Below are 17889 nucleotides of genomic sequence, written 5' to 3'. Positions count from 1 at the left end.
TAGCCGCCTACATACCCATAGGCTGTATGACATAGCCTGTTGTTGCTAAACAACACGTGAACAACTGATGTGGCGCTGAATACCTTAGACAATTGTAACACAATGGTGTGTGTGTATTGAAACATAGACAAGTACTATAAAAGTAAAGCATAAAAGATTTTTTAAATAGTACAGCTGTGTGAACTGTGTGGTGCACCTCCTGTGAATGAACTGGCAGGTGCTCTAGGTGGGACAAGGACAAGTGGGGATGGGTGTGGAGACCCCAGGATATTGCTGTGTGTGTGCTGCTGTGGACACCAAACTTATAAAAATATTTTTCTTTCTTTAATAATAAACTAACCCTAGCTTACAGTAACTTTTTTTTGCTTTATGAATTTTTTAACCTTTTGATTCTTTGTAACACCTACTTTAAAACACAATACATAACACACCTGGTACAAAAATATTTTCTTTATGTCCTTATTCTATAAGTTTTTCTCAACTTTAAAATTATTTACGTTTTACTTTTTGAAGTTTTCTTGTTAAAAACTAAGTCACACACACACACACACACACACACACACACACTCCTAGGGATTACATAGGGCCAGGATGATCAACATCACTGTCCCCAACTGTGACCTTGTCCTCTGCAGTCTCTTCAGGGGGAGTGGCCCAGGGAGCTGCCACCACTTCATGACAAGGCTGTCGGGATCGCTCCCGAGGACCTGCCAAGCTCTCCGGAGCTGGTGACCTTTCAGAAACATGTCCACAGTGATTTGCTTGGTTTGTTTTTTCATCCCAGATTTGCTTGTAAGCAGATAATGTTCCATGAACTCTCCTCTCTAGTCAGGAGAGCCTTTCCATTTGGGGGGCCATGCTTTCAAACTTTTTTAAGGAATTGGCTGAGGTCTGCAAAGGCTTCTGCCGAATCCTTCACTGTGAATTTTATTAGGGGCTCTTTTTTTTCTGCTGCACTTCCTTTTTTCTTGCCCCTTTATTTGTACCTTCACTAGTAATAGCAATTTTTTTGTGTTATTGGGAGTTAAACCCAGGCTCTTCTCACTGAGATACTTTCCCACCTTTTAATTTTGTTTCTTTTTTTCTTTCTTTCTTTCTTTCTTTCTTTCTTTCTTTCTTTTTTTTTTTTTTTTTTTTTAGCAAGGGTCTCAGTTGTTAAATTGCCCAGGCTGGGCTTGAACATGTGATTTTTCTGCCTCAGCTTCCCAGAATGCTGGGAGTATAGGTGTGCACTACCACACTTAGTTGGTTTTAGCAATTTTTTAGCTATGCTTTAATTGTACGGGGTTAGTATGTGTGATCTGTCATTGACCAAAATGTCATTATGTGGTACATGACTATATACATAATTTAAAAATATGTTCACATTAAATATTAGCTTATGTAATTTACTTTACTGTTTCTCTGTTGTAATTTAACCTGTACATAGTTTCCTTTTTTTGCTATCAAAAATAAAACTAGAGTCCGTCTCGATGCATAAGAACTTCTCTGTATTTTTAGCTGTAAATGTAAAGAGGATGTAAAGAGGTTGAATTACTGGCAGAAGAATATGATTAACAGAAACTCTTGCCCCTACCAAACTCAGCCCAAAGGTGGCTTCATGTGGACTGAAAGCCTAAATGTGAAAGAAAAGACTATAAAACTAAAAGAAAAAATACAGGACAATACTTTGTGAGCTAGAGATAGGGTGACACTTTTTGACTCTTCAGGCAATACGTATTTCAAAAGTGCAATTTACATGGCATAATGTAATAAATTAAAAGTAGCAATCAGTATGATTTTATCAGTACTAAAAACTTCTGCTTAATGGACAAAATAAAAAACATGTGACAGTTTGGAAGATGATTTTGCAACATTTATAACCAAGAGATTAATGTCTAGCATATGGTAGGAAGTAATGCAAATTTACAAGATAAAAATACGCAACTCAAAAAGGGAAGAAGGGATAGGAACTAGCATTTTGCAGAAGAAACCCAAAAGCTCTTAAACATATGAGATTCTTATTAAATTCATTTAAATCAGAAAATTACAAGTTCATTAGTCATCAGAAAATTTCAAGTGAAGTGGGAGTAGGGTTCACATTCATCTTTTTGATTGGTAAGAAGTCAGAAACTATAAAGCAGGTGAGGTGCATGGCTGAAGTCAGTATTCTGGAAGGCTGAGGCAAGAAGATCGTAAGTTTGACCCCAGCCCAAGCAACTCATTGACTTAGTGAGACCCTGCCCCCAAATAAAAAATGAAAATAGAGCTGGAGATGTAGCTTAGTGCAAGGGCCCTGCATCCAATCCCAGTAACACCAAAAAAAGGTTGGAAACTAAGATGATGCCAGTTGTTTTCAGCGGTATGAGATTGTTGTATCTGTGGAGGGAAGGTGGCTGGAGCAGCCCTTCTGCAGAGAAGTCTGACAGCAGTTAATCAAACGAGGTTCATAAACACGCCAGGGTCCATAAATCCCACTCCTGTTGGGAAGCAAAGAAATTCTGTTGTGGCAGAAACTGAAGGCAAACAGCCTAAGTGCATAGGTACAGTGTTGTGGGACTCAGAAGTGGCCAAGATGTGCACAAGGCATCTTAAGTGAAAGAAAAGAAAAAGAAATAATAATCTAGGGACCCAATGCCTTGTATGTAAATTAAAAATGCAGACACAATGTATTACACATTTTACACAAGCTTTCAGAACGGTACCTATAGGGAGGTGAAATAAGAGTTGGAGATGAAACTAAGCAGAATAAATTTAAAAGATAATTTTGTGTAGATGAAATGTCATAAACTGAAAAAGTATGATGAATACACCATTTTCGTGTTTACATCCTACGTGAATGAATGAAGGAGTCATCATCCATTCATCCATTCATTGGAATGGACAGATTCCACCCCACCCCACCTCCCACCCCCAGCAAATAGTTACAGCCTCATATTTTCTCCTCTTGAGCTCAGGGCTCTCTTAGTCTTTCAGACTTCTCACTTGAGACAAAACTGCATCTCAGTGTCTTTACTTGCATTTGTCTGTCACATATGATGCCAATAGTTGCCAATTACCTTTTGACAAGAAGTGCTTGCTACTTTGTTCTGATGTCACAACTTTTTCAGTTTACATTTGTATCTATTTAGATTTTCCATTGGAATTACTCCCATTGCTGTTAAACATTCAGGCCTACTCTGCCTTGTATTTGATATTCTGTTTTATCATACATTCTCATGGCTTGGTTGCTGTCCTTTGTGCCTTAATCAATTGGAAAACTTACCAAACCACTTGCCACAGCACAATTTGTTAAATAACCCACCCATTTATGGTATCTACCTTGTATGATGCAGTCACCTAAGTAAGATTTACTTCTTGGCTTTCCTAATGCCAATAACCAATTACTTTATTTTTGTAATTTTCTGATATGTTTTTATTTTAGTTCTGATTCCTTATTTTAGTTACTCTTCCTTAATGAAGGTTTTAGGGCATGACCTTTGTTTATCTGGGTATGAAATCATAATGCAAATGATCTGGATTTCATCAGTTTGCAAGGTCAAAATAAGGCTACCACTTTCTCACTACTTTATAGAAACAGGGAGTTTGGAGAAATTCACTCTTCTTTGTTGACTAAATCAGTTTATCTTTGCGCAAGAAGCGTAATGACCCCAATGATGCTTGCTTCCCAACAATAGTTAAGAGTTCCTCTTACACTTTTATATCTTTTAGAGAAAAAAGTGGGAAGAAGAACACTCCTTACAAGTGGGTCTCAGAGCAAGTGTTTCCTCAGAAGTTGCCAGGAGACTCCTGTGTTTCCCAACTGGTGTCTGCTGGTTTATATCTTTGCTTGTCCTACAAGGAGCATTCTCACTAACTCTGTTCATTCCTCTAAGTGTAAAACAATCGCCAACATATCACTATTATTTATTAGATATTTGCTCACAGTGCTGGACACTTTGGGACTCATTATCTCATTGAATCACCACAACAGCCATGTGAAGTAGGTATCATAATTCACCCAGTGACACCCAGAGCGGGGCCAGGTCAATGTGAGCTTTAGAAATAAACAGCCCCACCTCACTGAGCTCACTCCCCACGTTCACACTGGGGCTCCTGGTGGCCAAGTCCAGAGGGCAGAGGGGGTCTGTGGGAGTGGTCTGTGGGAGCACATGCCCTATGCAGAGAAAATAGAGGAATGACGGAAGGCAGGGGCCAAAGGACAGTATCTGCTGGAATCATGTTTCGAGTTTCATGTTTCATTTTTAGCTTATGTTGAGAAAACCTTGTATTTAAATTTCCTGATTTAAGATGCCAGGTCTGGGCGGGAGCAGTGCCCAGGTTGAAAACGAGGGCTAAGCATCCCCAAGACAGTTGTGAGACGCAAGAAATTAAGGTTGCAGATCAGTTATCTCAGCAAATACTTCAAAAGCCACAAAATGTTCTTGGGACAAGATTAATCCTGCAGTAAACAAAATGCAATCCCACTTCTCATGGACCTTACTGTCATGTAAGAGGGAGAGACCACAAACAGTATATGATAGATCTAGTGATGATATAGGCTGGGAAGAAAATGAGGAATAGAAGTCTAGGAGGGAAGGGACTATTGTGGGCTGGAGAACACTGTTGGGCATGGAGGGATCAGAAAGCCCTTCCTGGGTGCTTAATGGGAATGAGGGTGCAGTTGGATAGGAATAATATCTTACAGTGTTCTATACACAGTAGGATACTTACACTAGACCATAATTGATTGTATATTTTAAACTAGGTAGAGATTTTTGAATGTTCACAACTCAAAGAAAAATAAGAGTTTGAGGTGATGGATATACTAAGTACTCCGATCTGATCACTATGCTGTGTGTGTGCATATGTGATATATATATATATATATATAATATACGTATATACAATAAACACACACACACATATATACTGTGCGCTGTGTACATATACAATTATTATGTGTCAACTAAAGTTAGGTATAGGTAAAATAACCCCCCTCCAAAAAAAGAAAAAGAAAGTGACGATGAAAGCAAGCCCTCTCTGATTAGGTGACATCTGAATCCCTAATGAAGTCAGGGACCGAGCATTCTGGTAACCAGAGAGCGCTCTCCATGCAGATTGTCTAAGTGAGTCATGGTTTTGTCAGGGAAGAGAGGGAGAATTTAAGTATAGAACCAAGATGGTGAAACTAAGAAGAGGGAAAGATAACAAACAGACTTTCGTAAAGGGAAATCTTTACATTGTCAATCCTTTGCTTGTTTTGGTTCCCTCAAGTAATGCAGAAAATTGAAATTTGACAGATGAGTCTTTGTTTTCATTTTATAATAGTTTTTACTTCAGTTTCTTCCATAGACAATTGCCCCATAGTAAGTATAGTTCGTATTCATTTAGAAAGTGTACATAAAGCAATTTTGTATACTTTGAGGGTACTGGGTACAAGGTAGGGACACAGGTCAACAGCGACTGCCCAAGTCTTGTTTAGCAATAATGCAATTGCTGCACTTACTAGGATTATCTATCCTTGGAAGTAGCAAAGGTTGATGGTAACACTGGAGAATGGAAAATCAAGTAACTTGTCCAAGATCACCCATGAATCAGAGAGAAAATGAGGCTTCAAACAAGGCCACATGAGTCCCATAGCCATGCCCATCCGCGCTGTGCTGCTGGATCTCCTCACATATAATTTTAATAGGGTCTTGCTTCCTCCCATTGGTCCTCTTCCTGGTGCTCACAATGGGCTAAAACTAATTTTATTCCTCTCTTGCTAAAGCAATGAGGAGTTTCTTTTGGCTGTATCTAGCAGAAAACCCAATGAAAGTGGTCTGATCATATAGGGTGGTTTCCTTACCTCACACGAGATTGGAAACCAGTCTGTCCAGGGCAGCATGGCTGTTCTATGGTTTTTCATGGTGCTGGGCCCCTTCCATCCTTTTGCTTTGTTATCCTTGGTCTGTGGCCTCGTTCCTCGGGGTGTCAAGATGGATCCTGTTCTTACAGCTGTGGCAACCAAGTTTCACACAAGGAGGAGAGGGAGTTGAAGGGCAAATGGAGCAGGAAATCACACTGCTGGGCCGCCATTCACAGAAGACTGGAAGAACTGCCCAGATATATATATATATATGTGCTGTTTGTATGGCTACTCATGATTGCAAAGGTGCCTGGGAAATCCTGATAGGCTTGTCATAGACAGACATATCACTATTCTTAATAAAATCAGAATGCTATAGTAGGAAAGATGACAATGGATTTCATTCAGGCTAGTAACAGGCCCTGCCACAGTTGCTTCTTTGAGCCTTCAGTGTTATAAGATAAAATCCAAATGACTCAGCATGGTATCTAGGGTTCATTTTGACCTACACTGACCAACCTATATATCTTGTCTGACCTAACATCATTTTCCTAGGTCATCACTGACCAAACTGTGATTACCGAATTCTCCTTGCCTCAGTGTCTTTACACACACTATTCCCCCATCTCTTTCCTCTCATACCATTAGATTTCTTTTGTCTCCTCAAACATCCCATCTCAAAGTCCCACTGAGGGATTATTTCTATTTCAAATTTGCTTGGCTCTTATAAGCAGATTAGATATTTCTTCTTAAATACCCTCATAGCACCTTGAACCATCTCTGTTGTTCATTTAGTTGTGTGTATGTGTGTGTGTGTATGTGAGTGTGTCCCAGCATATGATTCTGTTGTGTGTCCTAATGTAGCCAAGGTCTCTTTACTGCCTTAGCTGTAATATGAATCAGGAAATGAGTTGGTATCTGTCTTCAGCTGTTATCTGGGCTAATACTGCTTGACTCCAGTGAGTGCTGCCTTTGGTTTTGATTTTCCTTCAGTTTGTGGCACTTTGGGTACTTGGGCCACATGTTTCTATTTCAGGGATACTTTTTAAAAGTCATTTTTATTTCTAACCCAGATTTACTTTCCTTTGGTTCTAGTTGTTGAAATGGATGAAAACAATGGGCTTTTACTTCTAGAATTGAATCCTCCAAACCCTTGGGATTCAGATCCCAGGTCTCCTGAAGATTTGGCTTTTGGGGAAGTACAGGTAAGAAAACATTACAATTATAATGTTATTATTATAATGTTTTTATTAAAATTATAATGTTCTTTAAGAATAAGAATGAATATACATAAATATATATTATATGTGCTATATATAATATATATTATCTATCTAGGAGAGAAAGGTTTTGGTGGCAGCCCCAAAGAAAAGTCATGCAAAGCTACTGAAGAAAGTTCAGAAATTAACCTTGATGCTAGATCACTGTCAGAGTAGTGTATTAGTCCATTTTTTGTTTCTGTAACAAAATACTGAAGACTGGATACTTTATAGCAAAAAGAAGTTGATTTAGCTTACAGCTCTGGAAGTTCAAGGGCATGGTGCTGGCATCTGTTTAGCTCTGGCAAGGGCTTCATGGTAGGCAGTGTCACAACAACAGGAGCGTATGCAAGAGTGGCAGAAGAAGGGTTCAGAGGAAGTGCCAGGTTAATTTGTAACAACCCATTCTCAGGGAAACTAGACTGATCCTGCAAGAACTACATTAACTCCTCCCAAGGTGATACCCCAGTGGCCCAATTACCTCTTTCTAGGCCCCACCTTTAAAAGTCCCACTGTCACAGGCTGGGTCTGAGCATCCCTGAGGCTGAAATAAGGAACTTAATCCACCCCTTTAAAATAAGTATGCAGGTTTGCTGACTCCCATCACAGAAAAATAATTTTTACAACACAGCAGTAAAAGAGGTATGAGAAAGATTTATTAAGAGGTAGATATAAGAGATATAGGACACACTCAAGAGTGGAATGTGGGTGCTCACAGAAATGAGGCACATTACAAGCCAGGGTAGAGCACATTTAAAGGCTGTTTTCAATGTGAGTGATCTCTGCTGTGTATTCGCACTCTCTGCCAGGTTCCAGTGCAAGCCACCTATATGGGTTTGAAGTAGAGATATGTTTGAAGTTAAGACATGCTGTCTCTAATCCAGCTGCTTTCTGGGCTGGAGGAAAAAGCAGTTTGCAGGTGAAAAGGGCCAAGTGACTGGAAATTTGCAGATTATTGAAAAGAGCCTTTAGGAATTTAACACTAGTCTCTGTAAGAATGGAGCAAGGGAGCTGGGGATTTAGCTCAGTGGTTCTGCTGCTTGCCTCGCAAGCACAAGGACTGGAGTTCGATCCCCGGTACTAAAAAAAAAAAAAAAAAAAAAAAAAAATGGAGCGAGGAAGTCACAAGCTAGGGTGGACTCCAAAAGCAAGAGAAGAGGTTGTCTTGAAGCTGTAGTTTTTCTTAAAAGTATGATTTTAAATTCTTGATTTACCGGTCTCCTTTCAACCTAGTTTTATTTCTCATCCTACCTCACCATCACCTCACTGCCACCACCCTGAGCACCAAGCTTCCCCCAACACACAAACCTTTGGGGGACAAACCACAGCAGATGAGTAGTTATCTATTCCTACACCATGTCCTGAGATCTTTTGTGAGCCTTCTTATGCATTTTTCCAGCTTTAGAAGACAGTTTCTTTCAGACCGTATTCTTCAGTAGTTTGGGAGAGGTGATGAAAAATGTAGTTTTTCTGTGTAATGGGAATCTTGTGTCTCTTGGGGCAATTGTGTTTTGAGGAAACAAATGGGAACCTACTCCAAACAGGCATAATATACAATTCTTGGATCCTTTGACCTCTCCTCTCCTGCTCTGTTGGCTTTTCACATTGGAGGTATTGTTAGGTGTCTCTGCTGCCGGCCACGGCCACGTTCCTTCTCTATGGACACCACAGCGAGGGAGGGCAGGGCACAGGAAGGGGTTTGGAATTCTCTGTCTGCATGTATCTGTAAATCTTTGTAGCCTGTCTCAGGTGACCCTGGCGAAGGTGAAGGGGTAAGTTAGCAGATGAATTAGAGGAGCAATTAGAGGAGCAAGCCATGCATGCCTGTTAGCTGGTTGTCAGTCTCCTCTGCATGGCTGTCCCACCCACCCAGCTCATTTCAAATCACTCATTCCCATTCCCATTCACAGCCTCTCTGGCATCTAAATCACCAAGTACTTATCATAATATCTCATTGTGTTTTGAAGGACTGGTTCCAAAAGATACTCTGCAGTACAGACCATAAATAAGTACTTAGGAATAAGTTTAAATAGATAATCAAATAAATAGATAAATAGATAATTTAAACTAGATAAATCAATTGGTTTGATACCTAAATCCATCGTGAGAATTTCTGTTCTGGCAAAGTCATAATCGCTGCTGGGAATTGTGTCCTATTCAAAGCTCCTATTGTGGTATAATTGAGCCTACGATTCTGCTGCTGTCGCTTAGCAACAAAGTTCTCCAACCTGACTGGTCAGTGAAACAGGCCAAACCTTTCAGTTCACTGTAGCTGACCAGCAATGACTGAGTAATAGAACGCTCACTCTCTTCTAACAGGTAACATATCTCACTCATGCCTGCATGGACCTCAAATTGGGAGACAAGAGAATGGTGTTTGATCCTTGGTTAATTGGTCCTGCGTTTGCCAGAGGATGGTGGTTACTCCATGAGCCTCCATCTGACTGGCTAGAGAGGCTGTGCAAAGCAGACCTAATTTACATTAGCCACATGCATTCGGACCACCTAAGGTAATGAGCCCTGATCCCCAACTTGTAAGATGATGCTGCACAAAAGTGTTGTTAAATTCTTCTGCAAGCACCACTTACTTTGAACTACATTCATTTAGAGTGATGGAAAGAGGATTAATAAATTTGCAAACTGAAATAACATTGGAAATGAGGCAGGAGCTCTTGTGGGAAAGAAGTTGGAGTTAATAACCCTCTCACTTCCTAATCTTAGTCATTTGGTACAAGTCTAGGCAGAAGAGTCATCAGAGTTGACCTTTTATTTTTCAGTTCAATATTTATAGCAGAATCAGTGTGTATTAAATATAAAGAGCCAGTGTAAACATGTTAGACTTTCCAAGTTACATAGTTGCTGTTACAATTAACTCATTCTGCCATTATCACACAAAAACAGCTTAGACAGCTCTGAATGAGAATGACACTGACTGTTCCAACAGAACTCTGTTTATGGTTAATGACATTTCAATATCATTTTGATGTGTCATGAAATGTTACTTTCCCTTTGAGTTTCTTTTCAATTGTCTAAAAAAGTGAAAAACAGCCTCAGCGTGTAAGGTTGCACAAAGGAAGCAGCAGGTGAGATCTGGCTGACACGCTGGATTGCCAAACCCTGATTTGTAGCACCCTTACACTGTGCTCCCAGCTTACTAACTCGTGACTCAACTGCATGGAACCTTTCACCAAAACCATAGCAGCGTAGTACATGCTGATGGTCCAGCTGAAATTTCCCAGCCCACACAGTTGAAAGGAAGGAGAGAACAGACCTTTCACTTAGGAAACCACACAATTTTGGGGAATGAACTGAATTACTGGAAGAGAGATCATATTCCCAATTCCTTTACTTAATTTCAGGGTCATCTTTCTTCATCATTCTTTGGAAGCTTTTATCACTTTTTCTGTGTTGCCTATATAAATACATAGCATTGTCTACAATGTTCTACTGAGGCAGTTTAACTTATCTTTTTTTTTTTCTGTGACCTTATACCACAAAGTTCATGTGTAGAACACATTGTGACAGAAATATCCTTGGTTAAGGATATGTTGGTCATTGGTTGACTGTCCTCTTGATTTTCTATTCTGTGGGAACAGGAAGGCATGAATATCCTCTACTTTATTATTTCTTAAAGGGCATTATTTAAAAAATTTAATTAACTGATTTAGAAACAAATTACCTGCAATGTACTTGACTGATCACAATCCACTAAGGTATTGTGCTTCTACAACTAAAAATCAACTTGTCTATTGCATGAAGACTTTAGCCTGCACAAGCTCCTGGAAGTAAACTTGTATCATTTTAGGCTTATGAGAGCCCCCTGCTCTAGTGTTGTATAACTGGATTATATGGACTTAGTGTAACTTGTTATGGCATGAGGAGTAATAGTATCTTAATCATATATGGGGCAATTGCTTTTTGGGGGGGGGATACCAGGATCAAACTCTGCATCTTGTGCTTGTGAGGCACATGCAGTACCACTGAGATAAAATCCCGGCCAGCAATTACATTTTTATAGTGTCTGTCTGTCATATAATATAATTGCCTAAATTCCTAATGCGAGACATTCCATAGTAATATACTCAATTATAGGGCAAGTAACAGCTGTTAATGTCATTTGTCAAGTTACTCTTTAACCACTGGCCTAAAAGGCAGTTTAGGTTGAGGTTCACATGTTTGTGTGGAACAAAGTTGTTGTGCACTAAAACATCACAAGTTCAGTATGTGGCCAAGAATTTATCACTGAAAAGTTGTAGAAGGAGCCATTTTTACACATATGAGTCAGTCTCATTGATAGACCCTTGCTTTTTGATGCTTTCCTGATCTACTAATAAACATTGAAGTCATTTGTCCCCATCTCTACTGTCTGACCTTTATATATTGAATAAAATCTCCCAGAAAAAAAAAAGGAAAGGCCAATGTACTTTAGTGAATACCCTTTCCTCCAAGAAATGTGATTTTACTATAGAAATAAAGTGTTATAATAGATAATATTGTTAATAGGTGCTATCAGAAATTTTAAAAATCACAAAACAATAAATATACATATAGGGTAATTCATCCTAGCTCTCAAAGTCCTTTAAAACCCAAGATTAAAATAAGAAGTTCAGGGCCAGGGATTTAGCTCAGTGGTTCCAGCACCTGCCTCGCAAGCGTGAGGTCCCAAGTTCGATCCCTGGTACCAAAAAAAAAAAAGAAAGAAAGAGGCTGAAAGGATGTTCAAAGAATCCTTGATTTTTGAATCCTTTGTTTTCTGAGGGGGAAAAAACTGACTTCCCACCACGGATTTTACTTATTTAGACAGCTTTTAACACAATGTTAGAATATGAATATGGATGTAGTTGGTATAGCTGATATGTAGATTTTGTTCATACTTTTCTTGTGATTATTTGTTTCATTGTACCTGATGTTATGGTTTATGTGCTAGTCTAGTTCTTAAACTAGAGAGGGTATTCATTAATGTTAGAAACAAACTTCCAGTAGAAATACTATGTTTAGATTCAGAAAATTTAAATTTTAGTACCAATGTATTATTTGTTAGTTGTATTTTTTTGAACATGTTTCCTCATCTATCAAAACAAAAACCCTCAGAGCATTCTGTAAGAATCAAACATGTAAAACTACCTAGCACTTGTGTATATTTGAAATGTAACAGATGCCTAGACATTGATTATTGTTAGCTCACAATGGTATATAGGAATCCTCTTATTCTATGAATGTTCCATAAATGAAAGTCAATTTCATGTATATAGCTATACAAAAATACTTGGATGATTGTGAATTGAGTTGAGATTACCATAAGTGTCAAATATAGTTTTCCCTTATACTGTATTAAACTTTATAGTCTTGCCTAGATGGTAACTTGGATCCTCTTTAAGCATAAATAATACATACCGCATATCAAAGGGGGGCTGTCAGACTTTAAAGGTGACAAAACGGACCCCTCAAATGGGGTGGTCTTTATATCTTATAGCCCAGTATTCTTTCTTAGTGGGAGCTCTACTTTGGGAGTGAGAAGAAATGAAGGTCATAGAGAACTCCATCTACCACCAATATCTGCAGCTTGGCTTTTCCCACTCTGTACCCTCTACTAGAATTACTCTGCTTGGCCTAAGGCAGGTTTCAAAAATAAAGAGGAAGATTCCAAGCTGCCATACCACTGCCCCCAGCACTGAGGAGGTAAGCCATGTGGGCTCCAGCAGCACCCACTCCTTTTGAAATGAGAAGACACATAAACAAGTCTCAAAACCAGACTTCCAGATCACCTAAAGCAACCCCAAAGGGAAATGAGTTGGAACAATCTGATACTCAGCCACCTGAACTCCCTGAACTGGCCACAAAAGAAGATCTGGAAAAAAAGAAATCAGGAATAATTTCTCAGATAACAGCAGAGATTGTGCCCACAGTGCAAGACATGATTCATAAATCTAGAGAGGGCATACATAAAAAAATAGAGGATCTGAGGAACATGATGGAATCCCAACACAGGAAACAAATGGAATCCATAAAACAGATGCAAACAGATTTCCAGGAGATTAAAAACTCCATTGAAAGTTTATGCAGCACAGTGAACCAATGTGAGAACAGAATTTCAGATATAGAAGATAAGATTGCCATTAGTGACCAGGAAAAGAACAATTGCTTTAAAATAGTAACAGACCATGAGAAATCAATCCAGCAGCTGCTAGACAATGCAAAGAAGAATAACATATGACTGATTGGAATCAATGAAGAAACAGGAGAGAGTGCAGATGACATAAAAAACTGTTCACAGAAGTGATGGCAGAAAACTTCCCAAGCAGGGGAAAAGAACTTGACATACAGATAAGCAAGGCATATAGGACTCCAACTGGCCTTGAACAAAAAAAATCTACACATAGGCATGTAATAGTTAGGATTCCAGAAACCCAACAGAAGAACAAACTTCTACAAGCAGTTAGAGAAAAGAAACAAATCACATACAAAGGAAAGCCCATCAGAATCACAGCAGACTTCTCAATGCAAACCATCAAGGCAAGAAGAGCTTGGAATGACATATTTCAAGCCCTCAAGGAAAACAGCCTCCAACCCAGACTGATGTACCCTGCAAAACTATCTTTCAAAATTGATGGAGAAATAAGATACTTTCATGACAAAGAGCACCTTAGGAACTTCATGAATACCAAACCAGCACTCAAAAAATTTTAGACAATATCCTAGGAAAAGACAATGAGGTTCACAACCCCAGGAAGCCCAGCAAAATGAATCCATCAGGCATGGCAAGAAATTAAAGCAAAGGGTCAGAATCCAACAAAAAAAAGTCATGACATACATATTGATAAGTCAATACATATCAGTTATAACCATCAATGTTAACAGTCTCAATTCACCAATCAAAAGAAATAGACTGGCAGAATGGGTCAAGAAGCAAAATCCAACAATATGCTGCATACAAGAAACACACTTAATTCAAAAAGAAACTCATAGACTGAGTTAAAGGGTGGAAAACAATACTCCATGTGACAGGAACACGAAAAAAAGCAAGAGTAGCTATCCTCTTTGCAGATCAAGTGGATTTCAAACCAACACTGATTAAAAGAGACAAAGGATACTACATCCTTGTAAAGGCAACAATCCAAGAGGAAGAGATGACAGTCATAAATACATATGCACCAAACACTAGTGCACCCAACTATATAAAACAAATACTAACAGACATGAAAAATCAAATAAGCACTAATACAGTAGTAGTGGGGGCCTTCAGTATCCCACTGTCACAGATAGATCAACTAGACAGAAAATAAGCAATGAAATACTAGAACTCAAATTCTTGAACAAATGAACTTAACAGATGTTTACAGAGCATTCCACCCTCACAAAATCAGAATACACATTCTTTTCAGCTGCACACAGGTTGCTCTCCAAAATAGACCACATACAAGCTCATAGAACATGTTTAAGTAAGTGCAAAGAAATTGAAGTTATCCCCTATATATTATAAGATCATAGTGTGATGAAATTGGAGATCCATAGCAAAAGAAACTGCAAGAATTTCATAAACACATAGAAATTGAACAACACACTTCTGAATAACCAGTGGGTCATAGATGAAATTAAAGAAGAAATCAGACACTTCCTTCAATTAAATGGCAGTGACAATACAACATATCAGAATCTGTGGGACACAATGAAAGCAGTCTTATGAGGGAAATTCATAGCAGTGAATACTCGTATTAGGAAAACAGAGAGAGCCCAATTAAACAACCTGATGCTGAACCTCAAGCTTCTAGATAGCGAGCAGGACAAACCCAAAGCTCATACAAGGGAGGAAATTATAAAGATCAGAGCAGAAATCAATGCAATGGAGTCTAAGAGAATGACACAAAAAAATCAATGAAGCAAAGAATTGGTTCTCGAAAGAATAAACAAAATTGACAAGCCCTTAGCCAACCTTATCAGAAAAAGGAAAGAAAAGGCCCAAATCCATGCAATGAGGAAAGAAAAAGGTGAAATTACAACAGACCCAGCAGAAATCCAGAGGATCACCAATACCTACTTTGAGAACCTATACGCCAATAAGATGGAAAACACAGAAGAAATGAACAGATTCCTAGATACATATGAATTACCAAAGTTGAATGAAGAAGACCTAAAAATTCTAAACAACCCAATATCAATCAATGAACTTGAAAATGTAGTTAGAAACTTATCAACTAAGAAAAGCCTGGGTCCTGATGGCTTCACTGCTGAATTCTACAAGACATTTAGAGAGGAACTACTGCCACTACTGTTTAAATTCTTCAATGAAATTAAAAGGGAATCAATACTCCTGAATTCATTCCTGGAAGCAAGCATCACTTTGATCCCCAAAGCAGAGAAAGATCCAACCAAAAAAGAGAACTATAGGCCAACCTCACTATTGAACATAGATGCAAAAATCCTTAATAAGATCCTGGCAAATAGAATTCAGAAGATCATCAAGAAGATCATACCCTCTGAACAAGTGGGATTCATCACAGGGATTCAGGTTTGGTTCAACATATGCAAATCAATCAATGTAATACACTTTATCAATAGAGCCAAGGACAAAAACCATATGATCATCTAAATAGATGTAGAAAAAGCATTTGACAAAGTCCAACATGCATTTATTTTATTTTTTTAATTGAAATTTGTTTATTTACATGTTGTAAAACATTCAGTAACAAAAAATTGTCATCATGAATGATATTAGAGCAAAAATACTGCCATAATTGAAAATTCACTAATAAAATATGCTTTATGATCTGTTTCATGATTTTTCACAAGGCTTGTCTAAATGTATCAAATATCCTATTACATTCACCTTTATGAGCGCTATACTGTCTTACTCTTCTGAACAGATTCTGGAAGAGAGTTGTGACGATCATAATGAATCGGCATCATTTCACACCCACCAGGGAACAGTATGCTTGCTTGATTCTTTTAATTATCTTGGAATCAATTATCTTCAATGATAATGGTTCTTCTAGGATAGGATTCCAGTTCCACAAATATGTACCGAAATTCATATTCACCATTCTTTGGATTCTCTTTCACTTCCACATACACTGTTCCTTGCTTCCCTGGCTCGGACCCTTCAATGTAGAATTTCACACGTGTGTGTTTCAGCCTATCTTTTATATATTCGATAAAACTGCCATGATGCCTTCGACCACGTCTCGTCATCTCCCCGTAGCCTTTAACAGGCTCACCAAAGAAACTGATCACCTCGGAATGTGTTCTGCATTTTTCTAAGGCTTTCCCATGTATCCTACTAGGACTGGATGAAGAAAAAAGTTCTTTGAAAATCACGTAAAACAAGCCACCTGTGATGCCGATTCCAATGAGTAGCACTATTAAGTAGGTGAAATCTTTTCCAGCTTCTTTCACTTTCTGAGTCACTGGGATAGCGGTTTCCCCTCTCTGACCTCTGGGCACAGATACTTGTTTGCCACTTTCTGCTTTCTGGGGTCGCGGTCCCTGCATCCAGATAGTTTTCTGGGGCACTTCAAAAATAGATCCAGGTCGCACCATTTTCTTCTGCTCTCCAAGCCCCCATCTCAAAATGGGCTCAGTCGTAAAGCAAGCTTTGTTAAGCGCAAAGTGCGCCAACAGCAATCGTCTCCCAGAGGATCCGTGCAGCTTTTCTGCGTACTGTATAGCTCGTAAAAAGGTACAGATCATGTTCAAAGAAAACTTCCGCGTAGTGACTAGAGTCAGCAAAGATTTACCACCCAGCCAGATACGTACTGAAATTCACACATTTGTATTACAGGAGCTTTAAGTTTATATTGACAAAAAGTCTCCTGAGAGAATGTTCATCTTCCTTTTGTCCTCTTGTTATATGAATTAAAATGTCCGAATTACCTCCCATGCTGACATTTGCACCTTCCCGCCATATCTTCACAAAGCAGCCTCCCAACATGCATTTATGATAAAAACCCTACAAAAAATTGGAATAGACAGTCTCTACCTCAATCTGATAAAAGCCATCTATGAAAATCTGACAGTCAATATCATACTAAATGGTCAAAAACTGAAATCCTTCACACTAAAATCACGAACAAGACAAGGATGTCCACGATCACCACTCCTGTTCAATATATTTTTGGAAACATTAGCCACAGCAATTAGGCAAGAGAAAGAAATAAAAGGAATCAAGATAGGAAATGAAGAAGTCAAGTTGTCATTCTTTGCAGATGACATGATACTCTGTATAGAAGACCCCAAGAACTCCACCAAAAGTCTTCTAGACTTAATGACCAAATTCAGTCAAGTATCTGGATACAAGGTCAACACCCAAAAATCAATAGCTTTCCTCTCCATGAACAACAGACTCACTGAGAGAGAAATAGGGCAATCAATTCCTTTCACAATAGCATCCAAAAACTAAAATACCTAGGAATCAACCTAACAAAAGAAATCAAAGACCTCTTCTCTGAAAACAATAGCACTCTGAAAAGAGATTGGAGATGATATCCAAAAATGGAAAGACATCCCTTACTCCTGGGTAGGAAGAATCAACATAGTGAAAATGGCCTTACTTCCAAAGCTGCGATATAGATTCGATGCAATCCCAATTGAAATCCCAGCAGCATACTTCATGAACCTTAAGAAAACAATCCAAAAATTCATTTGGAACAAGAAGAGACCTAGAATAGCAAAAGCAATTCTAGGCAACAGAGAAATGGCAGGGGCTATCACAACTGCCAACTTGAAATTACACTACAAAGCTACTGTGATAAAAACAGCATGGTACTGGCAAGAAACAAACCTGAGGACCAGTGGAACAGATTAGAAGATACAGAAACAACTCCAGAC

The 17889-nt window shown here is 38.7% G+C and overlaps 1 protein-coding gene and 1 pseudogene across 10 annotated transcripts in view; one reads left to right on the top strand and one right to left on the bottom strand.

Annotated features, from left to right (window-relative positions):
- LOC101718101 (cytidine monophosphate-N-acetylneuraminic acid hydroxylase) overlaps positions 1 to 17889 on the top strand; it is a 98744-nt gene that overhangs the window by 40045 nt on the left and 40810 nt on the right. For all 9 annotated transcript variants that reach the window (XM_087181825.1, XM_087181822.1, XM_087181821.1 and 6 more), the window contains 2 exons: positions 6905 to 7014; positions 9388 to 9578. In XM_087181825.1, coding sequence (XP_087037951.1) covers positions 6905 to 7014; positions 9388 to 9578 — 301 coding nt within the window. The remainder of the gene's footprint in view (positions 1 to 6904; positions 7015 to 9387; positions 9579 to 17889) is intronic.
- On the bottom strand, positions 15916 to 16937 carry LOC101717753 (mitochondrial import inner membrane translocase subunit Tim21 pseudogene; annotated as a pseudogene). The gene has a single exon (XR_015439356.1). The product of XR_015439356.1 is annotated as a mitochondrial import inner membrane translocase subunit Tim21 pseudogene (transcript).

This window comes from Heterocephalus glaber, unplaced genomic scaffold (assembly GCF_053883595.1).
Source record: "Heterocephalus glaber isolate CG9 unplaced genomic scaffold, H.glaber_assembly_v1.0 deba00001472, whole genome shotgun sequence".
Taxonomy (NCBI): domain Eukaryota; kingdom Metazoa; phylum Chordata; class Mammalia; order Rodentia; family Bathyergidae; genus Heterocephalus; species Heterocephalus glaber.
Note: the sequence above shows the minus strand (reverse complement) of the source record. Positions and strands in the feature narration are given on the sequence as shown.